Raw genomic sequence first — 20,119 nt, forward strand, 5'->3', positions numbered from 1 at the left:
ATCCTGTCCTTCTGGCAAAAGATGTTTGATCAGTTATTTGATAGATAAAAGATGTTACACATAACTCATTGAATGAATTGCTATTAATATTTTAAACATTCTGCTAAAGTTTTAACAGATATAAACATACTTTTTGTCATCATGTATTGTAATTCATATAATTTGTACTCATTCTTTTTCCTTCTAAATCACAAGAACACATATTTCACTTCACTAATTGTCTTAGCTAATGAACTAAACAGATAGTTATACAGAATGCAGCTCATTAAAAGGTGGTGTTAATCTTTTTTAAAAAACAGAAAAACCAAATTCTTAAATTGTCTAGCTATTGTTCATGTTAAAATAGACAAATGATAACGTAACTTTTAATACTTAATAAAAATAAACCTATATTCGTATAATATGGTAAGAAATGTAAACTACATATTACACATACTTTAGCTATAGTGAAAACTTATTTATTTATTTGAATTCATTAGCTGCCCAACTCCAATGGTCACTATTTAATTTTAAACTAAAAAGAAAACTTAGAAAACAAACATACAGAGTTTGTATGCTGAATCTAAACTTTCATTCAGAAAAAAAGCTTCAATACTTTTGTTATGGCTACATCACAAGTAATTCTGCTACAGTCACAAGCCCACAAGTACTTTTTTCACTATTTTAAACTCATCACATAGGCAGCTCTATCAGTAACCAGATGGAGGATTAGTAAATTTTCCAATAGGAAAGTTGTATCTAAAAGTAATAAATAGAAACAGTTTATAGTAATGTCTTTGGCAACTGAAATTATTTGAATTAAGTTTTGTATTACCGTATTTTTCCATCTATAAGACGCACCCTTGTATAAGACGCCCCCCAATTACTGGTACTTCTCGGTACCATCACACAAGGGAGGCGACTTCCTCCAATCAGATGGCGCTCTGCGGGCTTAGTCCCACCCATCCCCTCGGCCATCAATCACTGTACTGAGGTGGCTTCAGCCCAAGCTGCACCAATGAAAAACGGGTCATAGAAGACGGTTTCAGTGGAACCAGCAGCATTCTTGGGGCAGTGCAATCCTCCTGCACCAGGTGGCATGGCAGCGGCATGTAAAGAACCCACACAGGCATGCCCTGGGCTACGGAGGTTACCATTATTTTTTTGTGTATAAGACGCTGCACTTCTATAAGATGCACCTGATTTTTGAACAGGGTGTTTGCAGGAAAAAATAGCGTCTTATACACAGAAAAATATGGCAATTTTTTCTATCCTACTTTAAAAAAAAAAGAAAAAAAAAGAAAAGATGATATAGGAGTGACTGAAAATTAATGGCCATCCATATGACAATGAATGACTTCTATGAAAATAGTTATTTGGTGGCTACATCTCTGTTCATCACCTAGATTTTATGCCATGAAAACATGAGTTAGTTTTCAAGGTGTCATAAGATTCTTGTCTTGCTAATGACAACATCATATAGTATTTTTTCCTAAATTATGTATTCATATATTTAATTCCCTACCATTTTTTTTACCTCCAACAACCTCCAATATGCATCTCATATTCAGCAAGAGGAAGAGGTAAAAATGTGTTTGGGCTGAACCATTTTAGAAATTGGCAGATTAATACTTTATAAAATTCATGTACAGTTCTCATAACAAAGAAGGTTCATATTTGCCTTTCTCCTCCATTTGCATTTTAATGGAGCATGCAATGTGCAATTGCCACCATCTGGAAAAGTATTGCAGTTTCATTCTGCAGAATATAAACAAGATTAATATCTATCTTTAATGGTTGATATTTGATATGCACCAGGAATGCCTGGGGAGTAGAACAAGGAAGTGAGCAGGCTGTTTCAAATTGAGATGGGAGCACACTGCTCAGATTTCTATTTCTGTCTCTGCATCAGAGAAGTAAAATACACTGGCACCTCCTTTTACTATTTCCAGCTTTTTTGTGTGGCCCAATTCCTTGTTGGTTGTAATATGGTTATTGCTTTCTCATAGGCTAATGAGATACAATTTCACCAAGCAGGGCTAATAGGATATGCATACCGTGCCTCTAGCCAGTGCATCCAGTTTACAGCAAGTATAGCAAACATGTTTTGCTTCTATTTTCTGTGAACCATATATAACTTAGGACAAGATATGGTTAATTTGATAGATTGTTGACAAATTGTTGTTCAATTACATGCTATTTGATTAACAATAGAAAACATTATCAGAAGTTCTGAAGTTGGAAAGAGCAACAAAGAATTATAGGTAAGAATGACGTTTTCTGGAGTTTTACAAAGCCCTAAGTCATGAGAAATAACTTCATTTGTGATTCCTGGTATATTTACTCTGGAACTGCAAATAACTAATATATGCTTATAATAAAGCAAGGGAACTGGGAATAGAGTAGTGATACATTATTATAGGACATAAAAGAATGAGAATCGTTTCCAGAAAGATCCTGGAAAAGATGATCAAAAAACAGATCAGCAAACAACTAGAGGCAAACAAAATTATAACTAGCAGCCAGCACAGGTTTGTTAAAAACAGATCATGCCAAGCCAATCTTATTTCATTCTTTGATAAAGTGACTAAATTAGTAGACCAGCAAAACGCTATGGACACAGTATACTTAGATTTCAGTAAGGCATTTGACAAAGTAGACCACAACCTGCTGCTCCATCACTAGATGGATCTGTAGCTGGCTGACAAACTGTACTCAGCGAGTAGTCCTCAATGGTACTACATCCACATGGAGAGTAGTAAGCAGTGGGGTACACAAGGCTCCATCTTAGGCCCAGTACTCTTTAATATCTTCATTAATGACTTAGATGAGGGAATAAAAGGGGAACTCATCAAATTTGCAGATGACACTAAACTGGCAGGAATAGCCAACACCCCAGAAGGCAAGCTCAGGATCCAAAAAGATCCTGACAAACTTTAACAATGGGCCCTATCCAACAAAATGAATTTTAATGTGGAGAAAAGCAAAATTTTACATTTAGGCAGGAAAAATCAAAGGTATAAGTACAGATTAGGCGAGACCTGGCTCAAAAACAGTAACTGTGAGAGGGACCTTGGAGTCCTAGTGGACAATCACTTGACTATGAGCCAGCAGTGTGCAGCAGCAGCCAAAAAAGCTAATACAATCCTGGGTTGTATAAACACAGGCATAGAATCAAGATCACACAAATATAAATTACAAGCTTTTGCAGACGATTTGGTCTTCATTTTGGAGGAGCCACTAGAAACAACTATTAAACTGCTGGAGAAAATAGAAAAGTTTGGAGAAGTGGCTGGTTTGAAAATAAATAGAGAAAAGACTAAGGTATTAACAAAAAACCTAACAGACAAACAAAAAACTCAATTCACAAAAAAGACAAACTTGCAAATAGTCAAAAAAGTTAAATACTTAGGAATTTACTTAACAGCAAGATGTGCAACATTAAAAGAAGACAACTATGAAAGACTGTTGAAACAAATAAAACTAGATTTGGAAAAGTGGAAAAATCTCCAACTATCACTGCTAGGAAGAATAGCTACAGTGAAAATGAGTGTCCTGCCGAAATTACTCTTTTTATTCCAAACGATTCCTGTGAAACTGGGAAAGTTTTTTTTTTGTGTGTGATCTAAATGCAACAATATTGAGATTTATTTGGCAAGGGAAGAAAGCATGAATTAAAGTGAAAATTCTACAAGAAGCTAAAGACAGTGGAGGATTTGGGCTTCCAGACTGAAGAGTATATTACCAAACAGCTATCTTACTGTGGCTTAAAGAATGGATAACGCTGAGAAATAAAAGGTTACTGTACCTAGAGGGGCATGACCTACAAATGGGTTGGCATGCCTTTCTGTGGTATGTGAAAAATAAAAACAGAGATATTTCCAAAACCATGCTATAAGAAATGTACTGTTTTTAGAATGGGAAAGAATAAAACAAAAAATCTATATTAAACTACCTGAGTGGCTTTCAACAATGGAAGCCTTTGCTTACCCAAATTTAATTAACTACGACAAAGTCNTTATTTATAAAGATATTTTGGACAAGGACGGAAAACTGAAAGATAGGCAAGACTTACAACAACAAGGTATTGACTTAGCATGGTGGCCTTATTTGCAAATTCAAACAAGATACAAAAAAGATGTAAAGACAATGGGATTCTATAAAGAACAGATAGAATTTGATCAAATACTTTTAAAAACAGATGAAAACTTGATTAAGAAAGTTTACAGATTTCTTCTAAAGCTGAAGATGAAAGAAGAACAAGTAAAAGAAATGATGATAATATGGGCAAAATATTTTGGATACTCTATAGATTTAGAAGATTGGCAAAAGTTATGGGATAGAAACATTAAACTGACTAAAGCAGCTTCATATAAAGAAAATTTGTATAAAATGTTTTATAGATGGCACATGACACCAGTAAGACTAGCGAAAATATTTAAAAATGTTTCGAACAATTGTTGGAAATGCAAACAAAAGCCAGGCACCTACTATCATATCTGGTGGGTATGCCCTAGTGCGAAAAATTTTTGGCTTAAGATTCATATATGGTTGGAAAAGATGACTAAGATACAGATAGAATTTAAACCAGAATTGTTTCTGTTAGGAATACTAGGAGCTAAGTATGAGAAGGAGAAGGAGTATTTAATATTGTGTATATTGACAGCAGCGAGAATAGCATTTGCCCAATGCTATGAAGAGATCATAATTAAGAAAATTTTAGAATGTGCAGAAATGGATAGATTAACTTTAGAGATTAAAGAGAAAGAAGACTCAGTTTACTTTAAAACATGGGATAACTTTTATCAATGGTTAGCAAAACGAACTAGTGAGAAATGATTTATATTTAATGGCAAATATATTTTAATAAGATGAACGATATGTATTGATTAACTGATACTGTTTATGATGATTGTTTCTCATAGTTACTATAGCTATTTACTACCATAATAATTACTGCTATTGAACATATGTACCCGGACAATAGTCTGTTTGCTAAAGCTTGAAAATGTTATTGGGGGACAACCTCAATGTTGTTCCCAATCCTGTCCCAACCCCAATCCTGATTTCAACCCTACCCCGAACCTTAATCCCTACCCTGATCCTATCCCTCTCCAACCTTATAAAACTCAATACAATTTTTATATAAAAAAGATCACACATATTAGTACCGCTATATAAAACCCTAGTAAGACCACATCTGGAATACTGCAACCCATTTTGATCACCATACTACAAAAAAGGTGTTGCGACTTTGGAAAAAGTTCAGAGAAGAGCAACTAAAATGATCAAAAGCCTGGAGATTAAAACATATGAAGAACGGCTGCAGGACTTGGGTTTGGCTTGTCTAAAGAAAAGAAACAGGGATGACATGATAGCAGGGTTCCAGTGTTTGAGGGGCTGCCACAAAGAGGGCATCAAACTATTCTCCAAAGCACCAGAAACAATGGTTGGAAACTGACCAAAGAGAGAAGCAACCTGGAATTAAGGAGAAACTTCCTAACAGTGAGGACAATTAACCAATAGAACAGCTTGCCTTCAGAAATTGTGGGCGCTCCATCACTGGAGGTTTTTAAGAAGAGACAAGACAGTCACTTGTCTGAAATGGCATAGGTTCTCTTGCTTGAGCAGGGGGCTGGACTAGAAGACCTCCAAAGTCCCTTCTATTCTATTCTATTCTATTCTATTCTATTCTATTCTATTCTATTCTATTCTATTCTATTCTCTGGAAGTTGAGTCACGGCAACTGGACTTCATTGTTCTTTTTTTTTTTGTTTGAAATGTTTCATTGCTTATCCAAGTAGCTTCTTCAATCTGAGCAAGTTGGTAAGGGGGACCTCATATGTCCTCAAGGATGGTTTCCTTTCATCTAATCTGAATAGGCTCTTTAGGTGAGTAGGCAGAGAGTCCTTAAGGTTCGTTGTTCCTAAATTCTTCTCTTAGATGAGCCATTAAATGTGATATCAATCATGAACCTGTGAAGTGGTCTTGATCTTCATGGGGACTGATGAAAGAGAAGCATAAAAACTGTGTCTAAGACCTTCACCTCTATTGAGGAAGGATTTTTCATTTTGGCATAAACGGATTCCTTCACTCCTCTCGCAAACTCCTCTTTGGGAGAGGAGTGAAGGAATCCATTTATGCTAAATCCAAACTCCTCTTTGAGACAACAACCTGCTCTGGTGCTGTTTGAGCTTAGTTGTTTTCTTGTAGATGTTTCATTACCCAAACTAGGTAACATCACCTAGGAGTGGAGTTTGCTCTCAATTTATATTCCAGTGACTTGTCCTGTCAATGTTGGAGATCAAGACCACTTACAGATTCACCAGGAAGATCACACTTAAGGAGCCATCTAAGAGAAGGATTTAGGAGCAAGGACCCTTAATGACTCTCTGCCTGCTCACCTAATGAGCCTATTCAAATTCAGTGAGAAATCTGAAGGACATACATGGGGTCCCCTAACCAACTTGTTCAAACTGAAGTAACTACTTGGATAAGCAGACAAAGGATTCAAAAATAAATAAATAAATAAATAAAAAAGGCAGCTGCCATGACTCAACTATTAGACAACTCTACCTAGATGACTGAGAATCCTCATTGGCATAAAATAAAATTTATAATGCATTGTATTTGTTATTAGAAATTATACCAATATCCATAATAATTTTTTCTTAAGTTTTTTTCTTTTATTCTTCATTACTAAATTTAATTTTGGAGTAAGAGTACTTACAATCTAGAGAGGATGGCCTTTATTTTATCTCAGCAGTGAAAGTAACCTTAAATAAGATTTCAGTAATAAAAATCTTCAATAATCAAGTCAGCAGAACAGGAGTCAGCCAACATTTCTGTAAAGAGCTGGATCCCACCCATCTTCCATCTCCATGGGCACAGTTGGCATTATTTTAGCCAAAGAATCTGGCATAAACTGAATGGCACCAGCCCACCAGCCAGCAAGGAGGCTGCTGATACATGACTGCTGCTGCCCAGGATGCCTGGTCACTTGGCCCTGTCTTTCACCCCGAGAAATCAGCCGAAGCTTAGGCCTGGCAATCTGCAATCTGTAGTTTGCTGGTCCCTGCACTAGAGTACAGATACATATTTTTATTATGATGCAATGGATTATGATGCAAAATATTTCAAATATTTTGAGGAGTCAAACTATTAATTAACTTCTTAATTTACAATCTACCATAGTCTCTCGAGACTGAAGGATGCCAATGAATTTACAATGGCAGTGTAGAAAATTCTAGAATAAATAATGCGGGTTTGGAGAAAATATGAATGTCAGGATAAGTGTCATGTTATTTCAATATGTATAGGCAGTCATTAAGGAAGTTATCTGTTGGCTGGAGTAAGGTGTCAGAGCATGCAAAGTCTAATTGTGTTGAGGTAACCCAGGAGTAAATACAGTAAACAGTGGTTTGTATTAAATGGTGGTTTATATTACACTATCTACAAATATACACTAGGAACAAAATACATACATGTGGTAATACAGTAAACATACAGCAATTACAGCAGGAAACAGACGAGAGAGAGAGAAAGACTCCAGCAAGGCCTTCCTTTTTATACTCAAGCTCTTAAAGGGATACAGACTCCTGCTGACATTGCATCATTCATCTCACATTATACAAGCTGGTTAGCTTCTAAATCATTACCTTGACATAAGGCACTATCAATATGTTAATGGCAATCATGCTTTGCCAACTTAGGCTGGAGAGAAGATGCTGTTAAAAGCTTTGATGGACTAGATCAGACATGTCAAACTTCCGACGTAATGCGACATCGCGCAATGTATCGGAGCTTTTTCCCCATTGCCGGCAATGGGGTGGGCACGGTTTCCTCATGACGCGTCCGGCCTGCGGGCTGGCAGTTTGACATCCCTGGACTAGATGGATCAAAATAAACACAGTTTCAATAGTTAGAAGCTACTGTATATGCTAAAGCTGAGTGACATTTGTGGGCCTTTGGTGGCGCAGTGGTTAGAATGCAGTACTGAAGAGCTAATTCTGCCTACAGCCATCCTGACCAGCTCAAGGTTGACTCAGCCTTCTATTTCTGAGGACAGTAAAATGAGGACCCAGATTGTTGGGGGCAATATGATCACATTATAAACTGCTTGGAGATTGTTGTAAAGCACTATGGAACAATATATAAATCTAAGTGCTACTGCTACAGTATTTTGGATTGGGCAACCCTCACAGTAACTCTCATGCTCATTGTGTGGATAAATTGTTCAGTGTTATATTTGTGAAATAGACTTGAAAGCTACATTTGTTCCATCTGCTATGAAATGTTTGGTAATGTCCCCAATCTACCATATTTATTCAATTTATTCCTAAATCCAATTAAAGTCTTGGTTATTACTTTTAAAGTCCTAATTGGTTCAGCTAGAATTTTTTTAAGAAGACTCCCACCATTTACTTATTTTGAATGGCTAAAGGTGTCTGGGGTATCAATTCAATTCAGTTCAACTGAATTTCAATTTATTGCAGTCAAAGATCAGTATTGGGCTATCATAATTTTGTCTACTGAATAGTTATTGCATTTTCAGTTTTGCTGTATGTTTTGTTGTAGTCTTATAAACTGCCATGCAATGTAGTTTTAGAAAATTAAGAAAAGCTTATCCAGTTCTGAAAGCTGATGAATTTAAATAATTTTGTGAAAGCGTTTCATCATCACTTTGACAAGTAATTCTTTCAAAGTGTTTGCTAACCTTGGAAATTGAGAAATGACCTAGTAAGTCTACTCTAAGAGTAGAAAGGAATGCTTGTTTGACTAAAGGAGCAATGAGAAAATGAAATGAGACAAATAAAGCAATGTTGGCAGAAGAATCTGAATGGATTTGATCAGATATGGACTAGAACACGGGTCAGCAACCCATGGCTCCGGAGCCGCATGTGGCTCTTTAAGTCTTCTCCTGTGGCTCCCAGCCTCCTCCACCATTTGCAGAGAGCGAGCGAGACAGAGACAGAGAGAGGCACTTGCGTTTCTCTTCTCTTCTCTTCTCTTCTCTTCTCTTCTCTTTTCTCTCTCTCTCTCTCTCTGTGTGCATGTGTAAAAAAGAGAGTGGCCTCACACTATTCTCGGACAAGCTGACAAGCTTACTGGGCAGGGCTCCTGCCTTGCTGCATCTCAGCAGGAAGCAGGAAGCAGCAGAAAGCAGTGTATCTCTCTCTCTCTCTCTCTCTCTCTCTCTCTCTCTCTCTCTCTCTCTCTCTCTCTCACACACACACACACACACACACACACACACACACACACACACACACACACTGAGTGGGGGAAGAGGACTGGCAGACCAAGGGCAGGAGAGAGCCAGCCCAATAAGAATGTGTGTCAGCTTGTCGGAGAACAGCGTGAAGCCAGCTTGCCAGGTGAGTAGAAGATTGGAGAGAGGGAGAGAGAGGGGGGAGAGAGAGAGTGAGGGAGACAAAGAGAGGGAGAGAGAGGGAGGGAGGGAGGGAGGGAGAGAGAACTCATGCACAGCAGCCTCTATTTCTTTTTAATTGAACTCTTCAATCAAGCTCCCACCCCTCACGCACGTGCAAGTTTTGCGGCTCGCAATGTTTTTTTCCCTCTGGGAAACGGGTCCAAATGGCTCTTTAAGGTTGCCGACCCCTGGACTAGGACATTGTTTAAAGCCTATTGCATGGGAGAGATGACAGCAAACACTTATTCTTTACCACCAAGATGACTGACATTTTTGAGAACTATTGGATTCTGGTCCACAAGAAGATAAAGGCCTTTTGCTAGTCCAGGGTGATTACGTAATACATTGTAGATAAAAACAATATATCCCTGTCATCTGGCTGCTATGAATGTAACTTTAGCTCCTGCTTGCCTAGTTTAAATGAATGTTTTTAAATGTATTTAGTCTGTACAGTAGATACAGACAAATGTTTGTCTTTGCTCTTTGTGCATTATGAATACTAAACATGCAGAGTTTTGGGTTTTGTTTAAAAAAAGGAACACATGGAGGCATGAATGTAGCACTTCTGCTAATACAGCTGATCCTTTTCTGTGGTAGCTGCTGAATCACCTTTTAGGTACTGATCCAAAGTACTTCAGTCTTACAAATACCAATGGATGAAATCACCTGCTGTCTTTCTTTCTGACACTTCATTTCCCCCCCTGACATACTTTTCTTCTTTTTCTTATCTCTTCCCCATCCCCCCAAAAAAATTCACATGCAAGGCTGACAGGTAAGAGACTGCTATTTTTTCTTCAGAAGGTTGACTAGATTATAAAGATTTTTTGAAATTCACATTAGATTAAGGACTGAGGCTCCTCATTGTGACATACAGGACTAAATAACTGAACAGATATTTTTTCCCTAAGGGGAAAAATTAAAAAAGATGTATTTTTTTAAGAAAATTGGCTCTTTTATCATGTATTCCTATTTTTTTTATTTGTTCTACTTTCTGAGATTATTTAGTAGCAACAGAATGTAATTTGCATTTCCAGTTAAAATAACTAACATTATTTGGAAAGGAATCTAAAAAGCTAAACTTTTCCCTTCATAGGTCCTGTACAACTTGTTCAAATCTTTTTGCCAGATGCGTACAATTGAGGCCATTGACATATTTGCTGGAATTGCTAATTTTTTTGTAGTTGGCATCGGTGGAGTTTTGATTGGAATCATTCTTGGATTTGTAGCAGCTTTTACTACTCGTTTCACCCATAAAATTCGAGTGATTGAGCCACTGTTTGTCTTCTTATACAGTTACCTATCGTACATAACAGCTGAAATGTTTCACCTTTCAGGGATTATGGCGTAAGTATATAAAAACACAAGCAAACAACAAACTTTGGCTAAGAATATCTTGCATGCATTATTAATAGTAATTTATGTTCTTCATTTTTTTTTTAAAAAAGGATCTAGTTTCCAAATTCAGAAGCAATAATATTTAACAAGTCCGGTGTCCATTATGGTAAACATGCAAATGTTTAGTGCTCAGTTTTTTTCAAATTAGTTATGATTTGTTTGGTTTTGTGACAAGCCGTTTTAACTAGCAGTCTAATATACTCAGCCAGTTTAGGCTGTGAAATTATATTACTGTAATTGTTTTCCTGAAGCTACTAGTTCTGATTATTAATCTTTATTAGTGCAATATTGGAATCATTTCATATCTCTTTCTGTCTTACACACATGAAAATATTTGGTGTCAATATTGATATGTCTAAACATTTTTTTCTCAATTATTGAAGGATCTTCTATGTTGATAGACAACAACGTAGCAGAGGATATTAAGTAAACTGAATTTGTTTGTTTTTCAGGTTATAGGCTTGTTACAAGTAAATTATATATCTGTTTTTTACCTTTGAGAATTTGCAGTCTAATTTTAAAAGAGTAAACGATTTAAGAAAATTTTTCAATTCCATTGTCTACAGTATATTCAGGAACAATGCTATAAATAATTATGATACTGGTATGACAAAATGGGTAAAAGTTTAAGATATGCAAAAGTGTTTTCTATTTTAAAGCTTCTTTCTACTGCACATTTCATAAGATAGTCAAACTAGTAAGTTTCAGTCATCAATTCCTTTCTCATCTTTAAATTATTTTAAGAAATTTGTTGAAAATCTATATATCTCAAACATGATAAAGTGTTGAATAAATAGCAAATAAAAAACAACATATTATAATTATTTTATTTCATCACAGGGATTGATATATTCATATATTTAGCAAAATGAATGTTTCCCTTTCGTATAATGTGAAATATGTTGTATTGCCTTTTATGCCACATTCCAATTTTTAAAAATCTACTTTGAATATTTTAGTGATATAATGCATAACTAAAAACAATGTTTTCACATAGCTAATTAATTATTTCCAATATATTAATGTAGAAAAATGTGAATGAACTTAATAAGGCTTAAATTTGAAAAATAGATTTCATTGCTTAAACTGTAAAAGTGGAAATTTATTTCATTGAGCATTTCGTTAAATATAAAATACTATATTAGTTTACCTAACTTTTAAGAACACCATCTATACCTTATTCTCATTAACAGCATTTCTGTGGTTTTCAATTTTCCTCTAATTCTATTAATTTCAGCATTCATAAATATGATTCATCAATTAATTTTTAAAATGCCTCAAGATTATTTACTGTGTTGTGAAGACTATCATAGGTACTATTATTATGGAACATTCATGAATGCCTCTTATAAAATCCTATTGCTTTTTTAGTGCAGTTTTTGCTGACAATAGAATGTCTTTTAATATAATATGTAGAAAATAGGTATCGATCAATTGTTATTAAATTAGGCTAGATTATTTTAACTATGATTTCTTAAATAAGCTGCAATGGCTCAATCACACATAGTGCTAAGCCACTATAGCTGAATTTCCACTTCTAGCTAAGCCAGAATAAATGTATATTATGGCTAAGTGTAAGGATCTACCCCAGCTAAGCACCCAAGAAAGCAGAGCTCTTGAAACAAGAATTGTCTCAAAAGGAAATTTTTATTAGGGGCTAGTGACAGCAGGGAATCAAGGCGAGATCTGACAGAAAAACCCATGAAGAGATATATTAAAAGTAGCATTCAATATTCCTCCCCTCCCCCAGTGCCCCAGTGTTCATTTGAATCCCATCCAATCCACAGGTGGCATCGTGTTTCTTCAAGGTTTCTCTCACTTTCAATTTCTTCTGGCTCCAAGCACAAACCTTCTCTCAGATAAGGGTGAGACATTCCATCCCTTGGGGGTGGGGGGAAGGGCAACAAGGCAACAAAGCAGACAGTGCAAAGCATCCCCAAAGGCTCCCCCCTCCCAACAGAATGGCAGACAAGAAAGAAAGATACAAAGCTAAAATAACTAAGGATACATTACTTTGGGGCCTGACACTAAGCATTTAATGGATTGAGCTACTAAATTATTTTCTAATCTAATATACTATAGATTTATATATACATTCGTAATAAAAAAGAATGCAATAGAATATTGGATGTTAAGTTTCTTTTTTCATAAAGTATTTTCAATAGATTTGCATAACTCCTGTACTGTATATAACAAAATATAGAAGGGGAGCCAGGAAACTAAAGAATGAATTGCGAAAAAGCTAAAAGAGTATAACTTATGATCTAGATTTTTCCATTCACTGGACAGAAACTGCCATGTTTGTACAGGCTGATTTGCATTACTGGTAGGTGTGCCCAGTCTATCTAAATGGTTTTAGATAAATGGAAGTGATTACCTAGGAATATTTAAATAAACTGAAATCAATATACTGAAGGATTTCTGCATTAGTCTTTCTTTGACAAGACATACAAACAAAATACAAATCAAACCACATGTAATATCTTGTATGTGAGAATAGTAATCATTCAGATCACCAGGACTTAAATTTATAAATACAGTCAATCAAAACAGAATAATTTGCACTTTATCCCTGCTTTTATAGATGAATTCCACATTTCTGCTGTTATTACTAACCAAACTCAGACAACCCCAGTCATAAAAAATTATCCATATAATCTTACAACTGAAGTAAAAGTAAAAGGAACACTATAACTAACTTTGAGTATGCAGTTCTGAAATTGAATGAAAGTTCCTAGAACTGTCTAGTATGGGTCTTCACATTTTGTTGGTGATGCAGTCATTATGAGTGGATCTGATAAATGGTCACTCTGCAGTTCTAGGCCACTTCAGAGATGAGGTGGGAAGTGTAAAATGAAGACCTGAATTGCAGCCCCATAGCACAGGAGAACTTTCTTACTTCTTCTTTTGTGTCACAACATGTTCTGGCTATTAGAAACCATAGAATGGCATGGGAACTATTGTAGAAAATTTCCTGTGGCTTTTCTGCTTGGTCAGATATGCCCTGTATTATCCTGGGGATTTAGTAAAGATTCCTATCTAAGCTGCTTTAAACAAGTACCTAAAACTGCAACTCATGTTTGCATCTAAGAATAATAGATTACTTCTATAGCATTGACCATCACCAGATGGTAAGGTGACTCAAAGGTGACTTCAGCTTAGTTCAGCTTACTTTACATTATATAAAAATATAACACATACCAAAATATATAACAATAATTAAACTCATCAGTAGCAGTAGCAAATCCAGTTTGTATAATCTCTGAAACATTTATTCCAGGAAGATATTTGATAGCAACAACATCATGGAATACATCTTAAAGTTCAAGATTAAAACAGGAAACACTGCAATACCACCCACACATGATATCTATTTGCAGTCTTTCTGACATCATGAAATGGTATATTTTTAAAGTGAAATCATAACCACATTGAATATCACAGTGCTGAATAACCAAAGGGAGGACAAATAATTATAGTAGCCACCTGGCCTATATGGCCAAGAGAGATAGAATGTCCTTTCAGAGCAGCAAAAGCCAAAGAGAATGATAACTTTCCATTTTCTACAATCAAATAGCAAGTCTTTGTTAGAAGTGTTGACTGCAAAGGGGTCCACACTATGCATTATGTTGATTGCATAAAAGTCTGTTCCCAAGATCTTATTATACGGTATCAAGAAATGTGTTCAGCAATGTAAAAAGAAGAAACTCAATTTTACTGAACTCAGTGACATTAACTCCTATAATGATTCTGAGTCATATTTATTTTTTTATTGGATTTCTTGCCTCCTATCTCACTAATACGGTGACTCTGGACATTTTATTGGAGAAACATCAGGTGCACATTACTCAAGTGTTTGCAGTAAAAATACAGTATTTGTAATAAAAATTCAGAGAAACTGAACTAGTTTTTTCCTGCAGGATTACAGCATGTGCTATGACCATGAATAAATACGTGGAGGAGAATGTTTCTCAGAAGTCCTATACTACTATAAAATATTTCATGAAAATGCTGAGCAGTGTCAGTGAAACTCTTATCTTTATTTTCATGGGAGTATCTACAGTAGGAAAAAACCATGAATGGAACTGGGCCTTTGTTTGCTTCACTCTGCTATTTTGTTTGATTTGGCGTTCATTAGGTAAGAGCTGCTTAAAGCTTTCTAGATTGCACTTCAACCTACTTTACTACTGAAATATGATTTTCTTTTAGATAATGGAACTGTATCTTTGACAAAGAAATATCCTTTTTTAAAGTTAAAGCCTGAATGCTTGGGGTAGAGCCAGGTCATCAGATCAAAACCAGGATGTCCAAACCTCAGATGAATGATGTTAGGGTTAGGCACTGCAACAGAGAAACCATGCCCCTAACAATGCCTATAACTGACATTGTTATGGGGAAAGAACCCTAACATGCCTTCTCTGCCAGATGTCATGGGATGAGTAGAGACAATTAGGGACAGGCAGTTCTACAGGTAACTTGGATCTTTGCCATAAAGGATTTTATAGGAGATAATCAGTATCTTGAATAACGTCTGAAAGTTTATACGAAGCCAGTTCAGTTTGTGAGGCAATGTGCTACCTAGGCACAATGAAGTGCATTTATAACTGTTTACACCACTGTATTCTGAACCAATTGGGGCCTTTGAGTGGTTATCAAAGGCAACTCTATATGTAACATATTGTAGCAATCTAGACAGCAGATGACTAGGGCATGAGTGATTGTGAGTCACACCCAGGAATGGGTGCAGTTGTTATCAGCCTGGATGCAGTTATAATAAAAGAATCTTGATGGAATGTGCTGTTCTTTTCCTCCCTCTTATATCTTAGTGAATTAGGAAAATGTCTGTCTGACCCACTTACAAACACTATCTGTCTTTGTCGATTTAAGACATGTTTTACTCCTTGTTGCTTTAATAATGGACCTGCATTACTCTGTCAAAGACATCTTCCTTATTACGCAAACTGTCACACAAGATGGGTTTGTGCAAAGTTTTTGCTGCATGTCCTTCCTATGGAGAATATTAATCAACAGCTATTTTTCAAATCTGATCTCTGACCTCATAACTTGAATAATAGTTGGAATTCTAGCAAAAGCAGAGCCCAAGAGGACCCCATTATTTCACCCCGGTTCTGGTTGGGAGAGTTATTCCTTACCAAAGGGATCTCCAAAATTTACAACTAGTCAGACTTGTTAGTGTTAAGATAAACTGTATTTCCCCTTCCAGGGTACACAACCTTCAGGTACCGAGAAAGAATCTTGACAGTATAACTTGATCAGCCTAAGATGGAGATATATATTATACATCAGCATTTTGATACCTTACACCATTCTGATTTATGACCTTACTCAACAGTTTCATGTACTGTAGATGTTAAGTAAGACCAGAGAGAGGGTAGATCCTGGACAGCCTGTAATTGAATTAAATCTATCTCCCCTACCAACACCAACTGGAAACAGCCATGGAAATAGAAAGAGAACTGATGTAACACTGTATCTTCTGTTCTTAAATTTTGGAGCTGGTTAAAAGGATACCATGATCAATTTGTTTTGTATGTGTTTGGCTTTTTTTAGGAGTGTTTGCATTGACTCAGGTAATAAATGTATTTCGGACAATTCCTATAACGTTTAAAGACCAGTTCATTATCGCCTATGGAGGCCTCCGAGGAGCTATATGTTTTTCTCTGGTCTTCCTTCTCCCTTCTGCTGTATTCCCTAGAAAGAAGCTTTTCATTACTGCTGCTATCGTACTGATATTCTTTACCGTGTTCATTCAGGTAAGAATATTTCCAATAGTTATATATACAATATAATCAATAGTTCTTTTCATAGAAAACCTGCAATTTGTCTAATTTAAAAGTGTCACACAAAAAGAAAATAAGATTGTGTTGCTAGAAATTGCATATGTCTGTGACTGAACATCTCAGATTTGTGTCAAAGCCTTCTTCTAGATCTCTTGTCATATTCATTGACAATAATACCATCTATCCTATGAACTAGGCCTGCATCTTCAGCTTTATTTCTGATACCTGCCTTGCTTTTCATCTTCCATTCAATATATTCTCATATTGATTTGTGCAACATTACAAAACTCTATCCCTTTTGGATGTCAAATAATTTTACTAGTTGGTGAAGTAATCAAGTCCTGTCTTGACATATTGAAGTATTTTCTGGTACCTTTCCTTATATTTGAGCCCCCTTGTAAACTTTATCTAATTCTCTTCATCAAAAGTAATCAATCAGTATAATGTGAAATCTTTCCTCAAACTGCATCTTCTTTCCCAACACAAATGTATTTTCTTTTTAAATATTTGTAGTATAATGCTATATACTGGCCATTCATTTATTAAAATACAGATTGAATAGAATATGAAAATGACATCATGGCAAATCATGTTGGGCTGAAGTGAATGTCATGCTTGTGTCTGCTCTTCTGTACAGGGAATGACAATTCGCCCACTGGTGGAGTTTCTTGATGTTAAAAGAGCAAATAAGAAGCAACCAGCAGTTAGTGAAGAAATCTACTGCCGGGTATGTTCGTAATTTGAGGTGTATTACATGCCATTTGGGAAACGCCCAGAACCATGCTTCCCAAAGTGTGCATGTTGTAATATTTTACATTTTTAAATTGGGACTTAACTATTTAATAAATGGAACTTTCAGGTACTTCTTTTGGCCCTGTGAAAAACTGAGATTAAGGATATCATGCACTGAGAAAAAGATACATAGATCTAAATAACAAGCAGTGTGTTCAATTGGAGAGACTTTCCTTTTCAAGTGGTGATAATGTAACATTTATAACATGTTTTGATTCATAATGTTCCATCAAGTTTGTCTTGACTCTTAGTAATGTATTTCTCACATAAATTTATTGTTGATTTTAAAAACAATTGTATTGGATAACAATTTATCTTATAAAATTCATTTCATAGTTATTTTGGTATTGATATTTTATTGGGTATAAAATCAAGATAACTTTTTCTTACAGAAACAAGTAATATATACATTTGTTCAATAATGTAATGACTTTTTTTTACATCCTAGTTCTTCGATCATATCAAGGCTGGTATTGAAGATGTGTGTGGACACTGGGGTCACAACTTTTGGAGAGATAAGTAAGTAACATATTTAGTAATGATCTAAAAGAACAAGTGGAAAAAACCAATGTATTATTTAAATTATATTTACATTTTTAATATTATGAAATTTACAAATACATACTTTGATTAAATTTAAGAATTATTTTGTTTCAGAAAACATGAATATTTAATTTTCATTAATTTCTGTCACAAATTCAAAACTTCATTTCAGTTAGAAACTAATTCTCTAAATGTCTACAGTCAGAATAATTTATTTTATAAGAACAAAATTTGCTACACTTTCAATTCATTTTAATTCAGGTTAATTAATAGAATGGCTCTTGTTTCTTACAGATTTATAAAATTTGATAAGAAGTACCTAAGAAGACTTTTAATTAAGGAAAAAGAACCAAAATCAAGAATTGTTGCTCTGTACAAGAAATTGGAAATAAAACATGCCATTGAAATGGCAGAGAATGGGATGTTAAGCACAGTTCCATCTCTAGCTTCTATCAAGTAAGTAGAGAGAAATATGGAGCAATACTGTATCAGTGTCAGAATATACTTCTTAAAAGCATTGAAGTTGAATTCTTCACTTCTTTGCAGCCCCAAAAAAGGACAAAAAGGAGCATGCTGTTTTGTCTTTGTTTTTTTACATTTAGGACTAAACACCTTAATCCATTTAGTTACTTCTGGCATTTATTTCTTTTTCAAAAATGTACTTTCCAAGCTCTTCCATTAGTTAATAATAAAATGCAAACAGAAAACAAATAAGTAAAAGCATATATGGAAGTGAACATTAGGAATAACATTTAAAATATCTTGTTTTTTATATATTGATTTCTAAATCAATCTGGAAAATATTTGACCCTGCTGGACCTGATGAAGTCAATGCTGTCAGCACCACCACCTGACAGTTAGATCCTTGTCCCTCCTGGATGGTGAAAGCCTCCATATGGTGACTAGCGGGTAGGTTCAGGCAGTGATTAATTCGTCACCCCAGGAGGGGATATTTCTGGGGCATTTTAAGGAGACTCTGGTTTGTCTCAGTGGTGGGATTCAAATACCTGATCAACCAGTTCTATTATGTGATCCAGGCTTGGGCCTCTGATGCCTAGAAGTGGCATCAACACACTTTTTCCAGAAGCCAGCCGGTTCTCCAAATTCAGGTAAATTTAGCTACTGGTTCTCCCAAACCAGTGCGAACCAGCAGAATCCCACCACTGGTTTGTCTCCTCCTTTAAAAAAAACACCGCTGGATCCCATCTGCCTGGACAATTTTCATCTTAGTCATTTCACGTTTGGACTATTGCTCTACATGGGGCTACCCTCGAAGAGCATTTGGAAGTACAGCTGGTGCAGAGTGTGATGGCACAGCCAGTTTTTTGGGGCCCAAGAGTGGCCCATGTAATATCACTGCTCCGCGAGCTGCACTGGTGGTCTGTTTGTTTTCAGGTGCAGCTCAAGGTGCTTTAAAATCCTTCATGGCATGGATCCAGACTACTTGTGAGACTGTCTCATCCCATTGTGATTGGCCCACCTCACTTGTGCCAGCAGAGGAGGTATTCCAGTGGGTGGGGTTCAGGACAAAAGCCTTTTTTGCTGTTGCTCTTGCCCTTTGGAATATTTTGCGCCCAGAATAAGGTTGGTTCCAATCCTCCTGACCTTCCACAAGAGCTTAAAGACTTGGCCCTGCCAGTTGGCTTGGGATTCCAAAAGAGGGGCTTCATGTTGGGGGTGATTGATAGATTAATATCAGATCTCATCTCTCCCCCCCTCCCCTCATCCTATTTTCTTCCTTCCCATTTTTAGTCATTGCTATCTAGCTATAGCTATTTTATACTTTTATATTTATATTTGTGTAGTATTGTATTTATAGTTTTATTTTTTTTAATATTGTAAGCTGCCTTTGTGGTAAGATGGACAGCCAATACATTTAATAAATAAAATAATAAAATAAATAAATAAAATAATAAACTAAGTACCTGTTGTACTCTCAAAAGAATGCATAAAATCAGGACATTGCTCCTGTTTATATGGTTTAGGTTTTAGGTTTTATTCAATTTATACCCCGCCCTTCTCCTAGCGGACTCAGGGCGGCTTACAGCAAGTTAAAAAACAGACAAACCATACAAAATACTAAGTTTAAAATACAATTAAAATGAAATATTGATTTTTTGCCGTTTCTTTTTAAAATTATGTTAAAAACCAAATTAAAATCAAATTAAAATCAAAT

General features: G+C 35.7%; 1 protein-coding gene across 1 annotated transcript in view; it reads left to right on the plus strand.

Annotated features, from left to right (window-relative positions):
• Window positions 1-20,119, plus strand: part of SLC9A2 (solute carrier family 9 member A2) — a 39,043-nt gene that overhangs the window by 2,206 nt on the left and 16,718 nt on the right. The window contains exons 2-7 of the mRNA XM_029284295.1: window positions 10,506-10,756; window positions 14,728-14,945; window positions 16,379-16,581; window positions 17,246-17,335; window positions 17,849-17,919; window positions 18,238-18,399. Of these exons, the coding sequence (XP_029140128.1) occupies window positions 10,506-10,756; window positions 14,728-14,945; window positions 16,379-16,581; window positions 17,246-17,335; window positions 17,849-17,919; window positions 18,238-18,399 (995 nt within the window). The remainder of the gene's footprint in view (window positions 1-10,505; window positions 10,757-14,727; window positions 14,946-16,378; window positions 16,582-17,245; window positions 17,336-17,848; window positions 17,920-18,237; window positions 18,400-20,119) is intronic.

This window comes from Protobothrops mucrosquamatus, unplaced genomic scaffold (assembly GCF_001527695.2).
Source record: "Protobothrops mucrosquamatus isolate PMUCROS unplaced genomic scaffold, P.Mucros_1.0 scaffold499, whole genome shotgun sequence".
Lineage (NCBI taxonomy): Eukaryota > Metazoa > Chordata > Lepidosauria > Squamata > Viperidae > Protobothrops > Protobothrops mucrosquamatus.